General features: G+C 45.7%; 1 protein-coding gene across 1 annotated transcript; it reads right to left on the bottom strand.

Annotated features, from left to right (window-relative positions):
• Nucleotides 1-1,656: 1,656 nt before the first annotated feature.
• On the bottom strand, nt 1,657-4,044 carry GPRIN3 (GPRIN family member 3). The gene has a single exon (XM_010177199.1). It carries the CDS (start codon nt 4,042-4,044, stop codon nt 1,657-1,659), a length of 2,388 nt encoding a protein of 795 aa, XP_010175501.1.
• Between the last annotated feature and the right edge of the window lie 11,025 nt (nt 4,045-15,069).

Genomic DNA, 15,069 nt, shown 5'->3' with positions numbered 1-15,069 from the left:
AGATCTACAGAGTAAGTGCGGTATGGTACTAGAGACAGAAATAAATTATCATCATGATTAATGAAAAATCTTTAATGGAATAAAAATAACCCCTATTTAACTCTAGTACTCTGCAGGGTTACAGTATCCATATCCTTAGTGCTTTGCTGGATAGAAAACTACATTTTCTACAAACTGCAGGAGTTCCCCAGCCTCCCATCATGAACTCTAGTGGACAGAATAAAAAGCTAGTGGGAAACACATTTCCCAGGTTGAAAAATATTATTAAAGTGAGAAATGTGGCCAACATACATTTGAGACATTATTGTATATCACACTTCTAGAGAAACAGTCACTACGCTACCTTTTATTAGCGGTTTCTACAACTTTTCTAACATTAGAAATACAGCAAAGATTGTCTCAAGATTTCAGTACTTCTGTAAAGTAAATGTTTCAAGTTAACAATATAATGGTTTATAATATAGAGAGCATTAGGTTAAACAAAATATGCACAGGCTAAATAAATGGTATTCAGTTTCTGAAAGGCAGCAAGAGAAGCACCAAAATACTGCAAAAAAGTAGAATTGGTTAAGGACTTAAGAGGAAAAAAAAAAATCAGGGTAACACTAGACATGTAGGCTCATGGACCCAGATGCACAGGATAGCCTGCTCCTATGGGAAAACGCTACTGTGCATCTCTGGCGAGAGAAAAAAGATCCACATCACTTTGAAGAGTGATTTAGAGGAGAGGTGCTCAGCGCTGCAGGAGGCTGGGAGCAGGGGCTGCCCTCCCTGGCTGAGGAGCCAGAACAGCTCACTGCTTTTGAAAGACTTGGCTGGAGCATCTCGGTGTGCGTGAGGGCACTGTCCTGTCAGATGCAGGTACATCTACTGACGTGCTCTCCTGTGCCTCGCCTGCCCTGTGTGCATCACCTGCCTATACCTTAAACACGGCTGATGCAGTGGAGAAAAAGCCCACCGAATCCATCCCTCTCTCACCTCCCCTTCTAGTCATCAATATCCCATTGACTTAACTTCTCCCAAACAGATAATCCTTCAGCCTTGATCCTCACTCTTTGCCTGGCTCTCCATTTCAGTGGGAGGGGAAGACCTGGCTCTCTGGGGCTCACACGAGGACAGTACCCCACAGTATCAACAGAAGGGAGACTGCTCAGTGATCAGTGTCCGCAGCCTTTTCACGGACTCACCTCAGCATGGGTAACTTGCACACGAGGAAAGTTGTCTTGCATTAGACCTTTACATCTGTCAGACCTTAGTTTCACCTCGCCCAGCTTCCCCCAGCCCACCCCTTTGTACAAGACCTTGTGATGTACACAAATAACTTCCCATAATAATTCTGACAGTTTCTCTGCTTCTTGCTTTACCAGAAGGTGCTGCTCTCCCTGCAGCAAGGTGACAATTTAAATTTGTGCTTTTGCTAAGTGCCTAGCTTTTCATCTGACAGTAATTGGGATGGGGGCATAATGTGGAAATACACCAGCTGTGGCAATAATAACGGCGTGATGGAGCACGTGGCTACTCGGAAAACAACGGAGAATAATTATCCACTGTTGCTGCATCACAACCCCAGTAACACAACTGAACATCAGGACTCAAGACTGGAGGGGAGGGATTTTCTCTACCACTGCAGACATCTATGCACCCCTGTAAACCACGTCAGTCTAACACAGAAGAGGGAGCAGGTCGGACACAGCAATTAGGACGCCTAAAATTCTGCAGCATGGACTGGAACACGTTGTGCTGCCTCCCTTTCAGTTTTTTATTAGAGGAGGTATCCGAGGAAATGGATTTCCGGGTCTGATTGTTCTGGGCCCGGATCAGTTTCTCGTGTTCCCGTATTTGTCTCTGTAAGTGGTTCTGGATGGCAATTCCCAGGGATTCTGGGTCGAGGGAAGCACCGTAAACCTCCCACGTCATGCCTTGCTCATCCCAAACAACATCCCTGACGTGCTTGGACTGCTTGACCTGCACTTTTGCCTCCATGGCCGGGGTGGGCTGCTTTTTGTTTCCCCCCAGGTTTGGCAAGGCCTGAGCTGAAGCAGGAAGAGCTGCTGTGTGAAGCTCACGTCTGGACTCCTGGGCCTGGAGGCCTTGCTGCTGGGGAGCCGCCGATGCCTCCAAGGGAGGAGTGAGACGTGCAGAGCTCACACTCAACTTGGGTGTCAGTCCTGCCTGCAGGCTCTGGCCACCGACCGTCTGAGCCTGGCCAGCGTCTCCCGGGCCTCTGCTCTCCCCCTTTTCACCTGTGTCCTCCGTGCACAACTTTATGTGGACAGCAGCAGGCTCGCTGCTAGTATGCATACCTCCTTTAGGATCAAGCACCATGGAGTTTTCTTCCTTTGGTTTTACCACAGATGGATAAGGAACAGCCTCCCCTTGACTCGCACCTTTACATTGCACAGGCTCAGGCTCAGAGCTGCCCAGGCTCTCCTTCTGCTTGACTTCACTGTCTGTGCTACAGAGTAAAGGTAACCGGCCGCTTCCCGCATCGTGGATGAAATCTCGCCCATTGTTCTCAGTTTCTGGGGCAGCGGCAGCAGAAGTGGTGCTTGGCTGACCAGTGCCAGACCCAGACTGTGCTGGAGTTTGATTACTGGAGTTAACTGTAAGCTGCTCAACAGGGATTGGCTTTGGTGGGACTGGAGCATCCGTCAGCAGCTGAGCAGCATCCTTGCTGTCACAGGCTACGCTGATCATTTCAGCATTACTCACAGATGTCCCTTGGGAGGTAATGGCTGCAGGGGAGAAGGGGGAAGCAGGTTTTGCATTATCTACTGACACCAGAGACACCACATCAGATGGGACCCCAGGCAGTTTGACAGGCTGGGTTTGGGCTGGAGCAGTCACAGTTGTAACAACAGTCGATTTTGACGTGGTACCAGGAGAACGTGGGGACTCCTGTTGTGAGGAGAAACTGTCAGTAAGTGCAGACTGGCTCAGCCCCATACCTCCTTGGTAAATGATGTGCAGTTCTTCCTTCTCCTCTGCAGGAAGATTCCCTTTTAAGAAGGCAGCAAGGATGCTGGGGCTGGTGGAGGCCGATTTGTTCTCCACTGTAGCCACGGCCTGAACCTCAGCATCTCGCCATGTCCTGCTTTCTGCTTCCTGAGTTAAAGACCTGCTGTCTGACTGAACCGTCATTGTACCCGTTTCTCTGAATTTGGAGAGCTGGGTGAGGCCTGGACTCCCTGGCTTGGCATCCGTGTTGTGTACGGGATGCGGACTTCCGTGGCTAGGTTGGGCTGGTGCCTCACTGCTCTGCACTCCTTCAGTTTTATCTGTGGGATGCAGCTGCATGGTGTCTGCAGCCCCACCTTTTGCCTCCAAACTGGTCTGTGGGTCTCTCCCCAGGTCGGCTTTGGTGTGCCTCCCTGGTGAGGGTGGCTGACACGCAGCAGAACCATTTTTTTCTGCTCCCCTGTCTTTTTCCCCTCTTTGCAGAAGGTTTGCCTGAGAAGTATGACAAGACTCATTACCCCTAACAGGGTCGCCCGGGGAAGAATAATTTAACACCCCAAGTGCTGGCTGATCATCAGTCCCCTGAGGCTTCAAGGCAGAGTCATCCATTTGCGTCAGGGAGCTGGTTTTCGCCTGGCTGCCTTGCACAAACTGCCGGGAGCTCTGGGGGGCTGGCATCATCTCTGGCCTCCACCCCACCAAGGGGGCTCCTGCTGCAGTGGGGGCTGGTGCTGCCGGTCCCTGGCTGCCTGCTGGCCGGGGGCAACCAGCAGGCTCTATGGCTGCAGGATGGCCCTCTGCAGCTTTGCTGGTGAGCCTGAGAGGGAAGGCTTCCTGCTCGCTAGCATCGTCTTCGCGGCATTGCTGGCACCTCTGCGTGCTGGCAGCTGCTGTGCATTTCAGGTTGAATGAGCAAACTCCAGCAGAGCTGGACGGTGTGCACGGGACACCATTGCTGTCCCTCTCTCTGCTGGGTAGTTGGGGCTGGTGCTTAGCAGACTGCAGGTCTCCCACGTAGTCCTCCTCTGCAGAAGCTGTGACCAGGGAAAGCTTAGCAGATCTCAGAGGATCCGGTACAGTCCCCATAGACTGTCTTCGAGATGTGGTTTGTCCTCAGCTTCTCCTCGGGAGTTTTCTTGCCAAGTGGTGGGTACAACAGGGCAGGCTGTCAGTGACAGGTCTCCTATAAAGCTAATCTGTTAATGAAAGAAACATAGTGTTAGCAGCAGTCAGATTTAAGAAGAAAAAGTACCCAGAACAGATTGATTTTACAACTTGGACTGAAATACTTGCAGGCAAGAGGGAAAGTGAAGCACCTGACTCTACCTAAAAGTCACATGAAAGACACGGATTTCAAGGATCTCTCAGTTCCAAGGTCCAGATGGAGGAGACAATACTAGGGACAAAGCTGATCTGTTGTTGATACATTAACGAAAACATAACGACATGTCAAGAAGGAAGGAAAAAAAGGAAATACAAAGCGAAAGCAGGGGTGAATGGGAAGGGGAGCAGACTTTGTGTGGAAGCTTGAGGTCACAAAATAAACCCACTGTGATAAAATCCTCTAGCCAGCCACCTGTGGAAGGAAAGGTGTTACGTTGCCTGTTGTGCCTATGTAAAGAACAGATGTGACTACCTTCCAGTGACCTGAGTGGATCCTACACCTTTGCTGAGCAATAGTTCCCCCTTCTTTTCATGGAGAGCCCTTCTCTAACTCCACTACCAACAAGGACGTGCTCACAGGTGGCAACAGGTCAATTCAGACTAATGTGGGTGAACCCAAACCCTCACTGGTAACAGGAATGTGGAGGGATGACAACCTGCTGCGTGGTGCAGATAAACACCAAGAGAAGCTACTTGCACTGTACAGCACTAGGGCTGTACACATACTTACTGGTTTCACATTTAGATCCTTTGAAATAATTACAAGGAAGCCAGCTCAATTAATAAACAGGGGCACAGATAATCTAGAAAACAATTTACAAGCGGGTGGTATGAAACTGGAAGAGGAACACTGCAGCATCACAGAACAGGAGTGGCTCATGCCATACCCAGTGAAACACTGAGGAGAGATTTTAAGCAGGTGGAGCAGAGTTATCCAGGTTGAAATCCAGCCAGGACCGCAGAGAAACCATCGCTTCAAACAGAAGGTGATCTCCAAATGTGATTGTTGGCTGGGCTTTCAAAAGGACTTAGCACATTGCCCAACTCAGACCCTGCTAGAGGTCAAGGGCTGGATCCCTGTCACTGTCAGCAGAGTAGTGGTGGTGGCCAGTGATAAAATCCCACACCAGTCTTCTTTTAAATTGCTTCCTACCTGTGCTCGTTCAAAAGGCTTTCCCCAGCTTATGCTGCCAGCAAAGAATGTGTATGAGACGGAAGACACTCTAAACGTTTGCTTTTATGTTAACCAGAGGGATGATGCTGGGAAAATTACTGTACCTCTGTGTGCTCATGTCTCTGCAGGCACACAATGGGGTCTCCTTTGCTATACTACTTGGGAGACACTGATGGAAAGAGCTGTGCAATCGCTCAGCTGTTCCAGACCCACCCTGCCTGCTAGCAAAATCAGCAAAAGTCTTTTCCAGAAAACATCCCTAATTCTCCTTCCCTCTCTCAGCCTGAATGGCAGTGGTATAACTTCCCTAGTTTCTGTACAATTTATGCTAAATTTCAGCACCTTAGTGTACTTGGAAAGAGCAACAGGAAAAAAAATGCTCAATCAAAGGAAAATTAAAACAAATACAGTCAGCCTATTTTTCTAAGAAAAGGAAAGTGTTTTGACTTACTACTTCTTTATTAAGCTTTATGTCTTCCAGACATCAATAATTTATTATTTTTGTCTCTTTGAGCTCTGTCCAACCACAGATATACTAGGTTAAGCCAGCCTTGGGAAACTGTTATTCTGCCCCTGAATGATCCTGAGCTTCTTAGCTGTAATCTGTGATAGCAGCCCTGCATCACTGCAAACTGGCTTTCCAGTACGGCTAGCAATTGCGATGCTTTTTGAGAAGAGTTTATGTAAACCAGACTGCAAATGTGTGGAAGTTTGTGACTGCCTGCAAGATGTCTCCACTTCATTTTGTGCTCACTTTAAAGCCAGCCAACGTAGTCCTGAAGGAAAGGAGAGCTATTCCAAGCTGAATGTCTAATGACCGTGAGGAGAGGAGCAGATGGCTCTGGGCATCTGTTTGTCTAACTTCCGTTACTCTCTTCTTTTTCCAAATATCGACACAAACCAAACCAGTATATACAAGTACACAGGTCACGTTTCTTTTTTTTTAGATCCAGAGTTTATTTAAGAACAACTCACCAAATGCTGGAATTAAACCAACCCTTGTTTTTAGGATGAGATGTACTACTTGGCAAACAATAAAAAACCAGAAAAAATAAAGATGGCAGAGCGAATCTATTTGGTTCTTCACCATACAAAAAGCGGGAAAGGCAATCTGCACACTGGAACACTGTCTTTAACTCATACCCACTCGACAGGGGAACGATTCCTAATTTTTCAATTAAGTGAATTAGTTCTGACCTGAACCCCCATGTGAATTCCTCCCATCTGTTCAGTGGCTTTTCACCAGCATCACTAGAAACACATATTTACACGACTGCCATGTGTGCTAATTAAAAGCGATCCTGCTACCAAGCGCTCGCCATGTAACAGCAACAGAGGAAATTCTGCCCCAAAAACCCATGTGGACCTATTCACCCAGACATTTTCCTTGAACATGGGTTGCGGGGCTGGATCATTCTATTGCCTGGGATGACTCTGAAAATTAATTAGTTTATGAGAATAAGGTTTCTGTAAAGACTTCATTGTTGAAGTCATGGGAGCTATTTTCGTGTTAGACTCTTCACTAAGCTGTCCTAATGACAGAAGCCAAAGGCACTGGAGTAATCTGAATAAATGCGGTAATTTTTGACAATGCTGTTTCTTAAGCATTAACAAAAATTAGAATGAAATCTAAGTCTTAGGCAAGAGAAAAGCAAGCAAACCCAATTAATTACAAAATTGAAAAGGCATTTTTTATTATTGGAGTCTTATTTATGATTGTCTCATTTTTGTTGTTGGAATCCTATTAAATAGGACTGAAGAACAACACTGGGACCTGTGGGGAACACTATTCAACTGCCAAGGTATTGAGGATTCAAACCAACAAGCAACACTGACTGCAAGCAAATACCTAGAAGAAACAGAAATTCAAAACTTGGCAGTAGGCCAAAAAACATGTCAAAACAAATCAGTACAGCTGATGAATTTTTCAAGTATCATAGGCCTGACCTGGAGCAATCATCCAAAATTTTCATTTATCAGGAAGTGAAATTACTATCTCCACAAAGGTCAAAATAAATTTTTAGTAATAAGAACAGACTTTCTACACCAACACAATTCTCCTTCACCTTATTCTTTCAAACCAAATTAGTCTGCCTAATCTTTTCAATCTCATCTCAACACAGAATTTTTCTGGACCTCCTGAAACAAGAAGTTTCTAACTTTGACAATATAAAGAAACTTCTATTTACTTCAGTAACACCCATCCTCCAGTAAAACAACACTATAAATTTCCCTCTTGCTGCTTATGAGAATGTCATCAAAACTGGAAAGTCTGCACATTTAATACAACAAACCAAGAAATTTCCAGGAAATTCCAGCATAAGATTCCACCTCTCATTCCCTCTTGAAAAATCTGCAAATCTGCAAAAGCACAAATAAGACTGCCAGCAATCCACTTACCCTCCATTTAAAAAATAATTTAAAAATAAATAATGAAAAACAATTAAAAAGCAGCTCTCAAACTAATCAAGCACCCCCTCCCCAATTCTGGATTGTCAACAGCTTTCCATTCCTTGAACTCTCTCTTCACCCTTGTCTCTGAGAACGGAAGAACTGAATATTGGTTCTTAACAGTTCTAATCTCATCATACAATCTCTCAGATCATCATAAAAATCTTCATGCAACCGCATGGGTTAAGGACACAGATAAACATCTCCTGAAGAAGGAATTCAGCCTCCCTTCTCGTCTCCTGATCCGAGGAAAGGACAATGGCATTCTCTAACTCGTATTAGACCACTGAATATATAGAACACAAAGCACATTTCTTTAAAGATACACATGCACTTGCATCCTTCTAATTCTGCACCCACTGGTGGTTTGTTGTTTTTTTTTTTTCCAGCTCATTAAGTTGTTGATCCCTGTAAACCCTGACTTCCTCTTTTTAGTGTCAAAGGGTGTTTGTTATTCTGTTTGTTTGTGAAAAAAAATGGCTTCATGGATTACTTTGTCCTAATTATCTGTGGGACTGAAGACTGGCACTAGAAGTGAAAGACAGGGCAAACCAAGGACATATTCATTAAAATACAGAAGAGATTGCTTGAATAGGTAAGATAGAGGATACACAGCTTCCATCTTTCGGCATACTTTCTTCTGACTCTTAATGCTAATCACAGGGAAGCAAGAGGGGATGCTCACAGATACCTTGCATACACATGGTTCCCACAAAAGATGGGCTTGGCATTTCGAGGGGAAGATGCACAAAGTGCAACTTCCCCTCCTACACCTGGGGACAGCACATGTTATTGCAGACCACACCTGCAACCACCACAGGAGCCCGTGTGAGAGACAGACAGGGAGGCAGATGGCAGAAGCAACAAGTTCAACGCCCCTGGGCTGCTGCACCCTCTGTGCAGACGTTATGCAAAGTGGGTGACCGTACACGGTGGTTTGCTTTTGACTGATTTTTTGGCTGATTCAGTTAGCAGAACTGCTGTAACACTTTAGCAGATGCTGCAAAATACCTATTTACTCCCTCACTATCCAGTGAACTGGTATGACTTTACTCAGCCCAGATGGACAGCAGCCTATTGCTAGGCTGTTTTCAGTGCAATAAGGTGTTTTCTGCCCTTTTTCGCTATTTACCTGTTCCTTTTGTTTCTTGGTGCTTTTCTGCTGCCTTAAACTACAACTTAACCTCAACTCTGCTCATCAGCTGAGCCCATCATCATGGTATCTGAGCACTTTTGTTGCAGCATCTGGGCTCAGGGCTAGCTGTTAGGGGCCCACTCAATAGTGTGACCATATGAAGTTCATACAAGTTCACACCTGAAGCCTTGTTTGGACAGAAACAGGGCAAGATGTCGAGGGCTGGAGCACCTCTCCTATGAGGACAGGCTGAAAGAGTTGGGGCTGTTCAGCCTGGAAAAGAGAAGGCTCCGGGGAGATCTTACAGTGGCCTTCCAGTGCTTGAAGGGGTCTACAAGAAAGCTGGGGAGGGACTTTTCATAAGGGCAGTTAATGACAGAACAAGAGGAAATGGGTTTAAGCTGAAAGAGGGTAGGTTTAGATTAGATATTAAGAAGTTCTTCACTGTGAGGGTGGTCAGACACTGGCACAGGTTGCCCAAGGAAGTTGTGGATGCCCCCTCCCTGGAAGTGTTCAAGGCCAGGCTGGATGAGCCTTTGAGCAATGTGGTCCAGTGGAAGATGTCCCTGCTCATGGCAGGGGGGGTGGAACCAGATGATCTTTAAGGTCCCCTCCAACCCAAACCATTCTATGATTCTATGGTATGTATCTTATTTGTTCATTCACTATTATGTTCCTTTAAATGGCTGGTTGGGTCAGTCATATCCCTCTTGAAGGAGATGGGAAGACAGCTCAGCTTAATGGGCCACGGAACAAATGCTGGAGGGGAAGCTGAGAAGGAGCTGGGAAGTGGCAGCCCCTGCAGAGAGCATCCAGCCAGGTACCAAGAGTGACAAGAGGAATTTCCCAGGGACTGGAGCGGACCAGGCAGCCTCATGCAGCTCAGGAGCCCCTGTGCTGGCTGCAACCCTGACTAGGAACAAGGGCCTGTCTACAAGGACTTGTTAGCTTAACTGTTCATTTTTATTTTTCACTATATTAAAAATTACATTCCTCATTTGTGAGTTTTTAACTCTAGGTGTGCGGGGGTTTATTTGAAAAGCTTTTCAACTATTCTTGTTATTTTTTGGGGTAGGGATGCTTGCTTTAGAAAAACGTCAGATCCACATGAAGGTTCTGGCCAGCCTGAAGTCCTAGCACACAGACAGACAGACATGGATCCTCTGTACGCCCTTCCTGCTCCTGGCCATCAGGAGTTTAAGGATCTCTTGAACTGAAGGACACATTTTAATCACCTTTGGAAATGGATGCACATCTATTTATCAAACTCCTTTGCATATGTGGCCTATATGAAATGCTGTGGCAACGCACACACGCGTGCCCTGTGAGAAAAGATGCTTTATTAGTAGAAGCCTGCTCACTGGAAGTCTAGGCCACTCATTTTAGTATTAAAGCAAACGCCACCAAACAAAACCCCACAGCCTCTCCTAAAACCCTTCCCAACATTTGCACTAGGAGCACTTTTTAACCACCCGTGATGCTTGCTGCAATACTAAATCAGCTGAAACTCTCAACTGAACTGCACAAACAGCCCCAAGGAAAACGCAGCTGCTGCCAGGGCTCTCGGGGCACGGCCTGGCTCCTCACTGGACCCTGCAGCTCTTCCTCCTGAATGCCTAGACACAGCCTGCAGCCCCTAGCCGGTCTGCTTGCACAGGTGTCAAGCCATGATACTGAAAAATGGAATAGGAGTCCAAATGGAAAAACAGAGGGTAAGCACTTAAGAAAAATGCAGGCTCTTCTTGTCCTTTCTTTATAATGGTAATAAACCAAGGAAAATCAGGTGAAAAATCAAGGGCAAGATGCACTGCCATTTTTTGCCAAAAAGAGATGGCTGCCAATCAGGCTGATAGCTACTGAAGATTTAGGTAGCAATATTCTGTATAAACTGAAGAAATATATTTTTTTGGTTGTTGACTCCTCTCATCTCGCATCTACCAGGTACAGACTTTAACTCTGCAAAGTGCAGAGCATAGGAGCTCCACTTTAGAAGAACAAAGCTCCGCTTAACCTGCTGCCCATAACCTGCACATGAGAAAATGGGTTAAGCCAGTCCTACCAAATGGCACTGTGGCCTCTGGGCCCAATCCAAAGCAAAGCAAACTGCTTTGCACCTTCCTTCATTTCGCTGAGATTTGACAAACCTTAAGCACACCCTTCTGAGAGACCACAGTAACCTTACTGCGAATGATACAGTCTACTCAAGCAGATGCAAAAGCAATTCTGCTTAATTTTAAAATCTAATATTTACAATGGTTTCTCACTGCAGCATGCCAATAGTATTGCCAGATTTTGTTTCTGCAGGCAGCTCTTGCACATGTTCTCTTTAAATCTATGCTCCCTAGACTCTTGCTGAATTCCTGGGAGTTCAGAAAGTGCAGTGTCCAGCAGGCTGCAGAAAAGGCTTGCTGAGACTGGATCTGTCTTAAGTACTCTCAGGTACTTAGCAGTGAGCACAAGGGATTGTCTATCTATAATTTTGGTACTGCGGTGTTTATTCCAGTTTAGAAGCAAGCATCAGATGCTCCAACCCTAGCATGACCTCAGGATTGCCAGAAAAAACAGTACTAGCCTAAGCAGCTTTAGACTGGTACACAAAGAGTGCACCAGGCAGGGCTGAACCAGATTTCGGGTACACCTCTGCTCTAGCTTCAGGCTGAAGTATGTGAACCAGTCCAAGTCCCACAGCTGTCTGAGTGCAGGACAGTGCTGACAAGCTCATTCAAGAGTCTGGCCTTGTGAACTTGAGCAGAACCTCACCCCAACGCTTCCAAATGGTCCAGAGACATGTGTGCACCCCAGTAGTCACCCAGGGACAGATATGTGTGAATATCTGCAGCCAGCTTTAAATAGGCAAGCCCATAACCATGGATGAATAAAAACTGTGTGGTGACCAAGCCTTGTTCATCTCTACTGTCCTGCTGTCAGAAGAATAATTAGTTACCCTTCAATTAGAAAGATGTCCATCTAAAAGGAAGTACAACTGCTGCTCTGTTCTATGATGTTCTATCCCGTGTCCCATCTGTTCCCTGTGGGCAGCACCCATCTCACCCTGGCCAGGGACAAGCAGCAACCACCACATCCAGCTCCAGCACCTGTTCACAGAGCCCTGATGGGAGCCTGTGTGCCATTAGCAGCACCATGGTACCAGTCTTCTGCATGCATGTTAACTTCACTCCTGGCTGCACTTTGCTTTTCATCTCTGTCAGCAAGTTATTGTATCAGAAGAGATCACATTTATCCTTTTCTGTACCCTGATGCATACACCTACTGCAGTCACACCAGTGACTTTACTCCAAGGTTTCCCAGCACTGAAGCTGGGCTGGCTCTGCTAAGGAAGTCACCGTCCTCTGGCCACGGCCAAAGGCAGCAGGTTGGCATGTGCTGTGGAAGTGCTGCAAAGTGGCTTGTTTTTGTGGGAGTAAGCACCGAGCGATTAAGGTTTTACAGACACACTCCGATCTTGCAATTCTTTCAGGTTTCCAGAAGGAAAATGGGGTTGCTTTGTGCTCCGACACTTTAAAGCAAGGAAAAATAGTATTTTAAACTGGTAGAAAACATAGTCTTGAGAAGATTGCTAGAAATCAACATTTGGAAAGGAGATTGAAAATCCCGATTTAAATTAAGAATTGTGGCATTATCTGTTGCCCTTGAAGTTTTGAACCTTCAAAGCTCTGCTCCTTCCCACAGATTAAAAGCCTTTTCCAGGGGAAGCCGAGATCCTCATAATCGCAGCCTCTAGGATCTCTCACAAGAGCCCTAGGAAGGAACCGCAGGAGGGATGGGTAGCAGACTGAACACATACCACCTCCACACCCTTCTCCCCACGCCACCCCCTACTCTGCTCCCCGTCCTCGTCCTGCCCCTCTTTCTCACTCGTGCTCTGCTGAGCTCCCCAGCATCCTCCCTGCAAGCAGAGAGGGGTCCCGTGCAGCAGCATGGGGCTGCAAAGACAGGCTCTCTCTTTGCAGCCCTCCTCCCAGGGTTACAGCTCCCGCTAAAAAAGCTTGCTCTGGCGAGGCGTCTAAGTGTGCGCAAGTCCCTGATGAACACCAGGCTTGCTGCAGAACACCGCCAAGAGCTCGGCAGTCTTTCTCCTCCAAGGTGAAGGGAAGGATAAATGGCTTTATGAAAACAGCCAAATCAAACAACAACTACACCGACTGACAGTCAGCTGTAACAGTTGCATAAGCTACAGCTACACTCCTACCTCACATCCTTGGCCATCCTAGAGGGGATATGACATGTGGATAAAACCCACAGGGATATATATATATATGTAAAAAAAAAAAAAATTTATTATTATTATTGCATGGTATTATGTTTAGCCTTACTATTTATCAGCACATTTTTAAATTTCAGTATCTCACACTGGAAGTGACTTTTAAGGATATGCAGCCTGACTTCAAGGGTAAGCCACATTTCAGCAGGTATGTCTGCACCCACGCTCCTGACACACTGTCCTGGTTTGTAGAAGTGAAACAACCACACACACACATACACAAGAGGTCACCAACAACCTGCTGTCCACATGAGGCAGGTGTCTCCATTTCACATGGCTCACTGCTACATTATTTTTTCAGCTTATTATTGAGGAAAACCAAGAAGTGGTGTTTGAAGGATGCAAACAGGAGGGTCATATGGACCTTTCAAACATCACTTTCATCTTTCATGTTGAAAGCAACAGAATTGCCCATCAACCAAATGGGAATTTCATTCCTTATCTATCCCACTATCTTTAGTCTGATAAAAGCACAGTGAGATGTAACCCCTCATTAATACATTTCATGTAACTGGATGCATTTGAACATTGAAGGCTGGCAAACAAAAACCCTGTTTTTCAAGAGAGCAGTGTAACAATAGCCAACAATAAATACCTTTTTCCTACACAGTAATAATAATGTGACTTCATTAAAAAGCAGAGTGATCACCTTTAGGGGTGTTAGCACAATGTTGGCTGAGTGCCCATGCAATTCTTGCTTTCTTTGCTAAGACTCCCAGTCAACTAGCAGCAACCAGGATGGTGAGGTTTACGGGGACATACACCTACTGGCAGCTGGACCAAGACCAAATTCACAATTTGTGGTCAGGAAAACATAACTGCTGCTAAGTTATCTTGGAAAGGATGGCTCTATGGGATGAAGGATGTTATCTACTTCTAACATGCTTTCAGATTCTTGAAAGCAAATTTCCTGAATTTCATAATGACCTTCTCAATGCACTGAATGCAAACACTCATCACACAGCTGAAGCAGCCCCAGTAATGGTGGTATCACCCTAGTTAATTAGGCCTGATTTGTTGCTGAGTAACATATTATCAGTGCCCAGAGAAGTGTATGGTAGCAGCACTTTTTTTTTTTTTCCCCACCTTGCAAGTGAGGAAGTTTTGCCTTGGAAGAGCCAATAGCAGGAAGAATGTCTTTTGCATAAGGGAAAACCCAACAATAATGTTTAACTCTCACATACCATCTGAAATACTAAGTTTGGCCTTAGTGAAAGGAGCTTTCAGGAAGAAATTCTTCACTGTGAGGGTGGTCAGACACTGGCACAGGTTGCCCAGAGAAGCTGTGGATGCCCTCTCCATGGAAGTGTTTAAGGCCAGGTTGGATGGGACTTTGAGCAACCTGATCTAGTGGAAGGTGTCCCTGCTTATGGCAGGAGGGTTGGAACTAGATGGTCTTTAAGGTCCCTTCCAACCCAAACCATTCTATGGTTCTGTGGTTCTCTATCATATTATTTTAATGAAGATACTGGACTTGGTATTAGAGAAGGGAATAGACCTATACATAACAGGCACCTGGCAAAGGACATATCCATTGTCATTTACAGGCGTTATCCTAGCGGAAAAGAACTACTCCAAATGGCATGTAATTAGAGAAGAAGGATGCAGAACCTAACCAGTCATTACTATAACAGAAATGTGCTGTAGTATGTGATTAACCTAAGAAAGGCATGATGATGATCTCACCATGTCTGCTCTTGCCTCCTGGCTATCAGAAACACAACTGAAGTGAATAAAGAGGCTGGCAGCTGAAACAGCTATCAGCGTGGCTTTTAAAAAAAAACAAACAACAAACAATAAACCAACCAGTTAAAAATATCTTGCCTTCTTCCTGCCGCCACCTCAGCAGTTGCTTCCTGTTTCTTCACATTCTTACTGTGCTCCGTTGCTGTCTGTCATTGACAA

The sequence above is a fragment of the Antrostomus carolinensis genome, unplaced genomic scaffold (genome assembly GCF_000700745.2).
Source record: "Antrostomus carolinensis isolate BGI_N321 unplaced genomic scaffold, ASM70074v2 scaffold3201, whole genome shotgun sequence".
In the NCBI taxonomy this organism is placed as follows: Eukaryota; Metazoa; Chordata; class Aves; order Caprimulgiformes; family Caprimulgidae; genus Antrostomus; species Antrostomus carolinensis.
The sequence above is the reverse complement of the archived record's forward strand: the minus strand, read 5'-3'. Positions and strand labels throughout refer to the sequence as shown.

Excerpts from the sequence above, each read along its gene's own strand:
- GPRIN3 (XM_010177199.1), bottom strand. The coding sequence starts at position 4,044 with ATGGGGACTGTACCGGATCCTCTGAGATCTGCTAAGCTTTCCCTGGTC.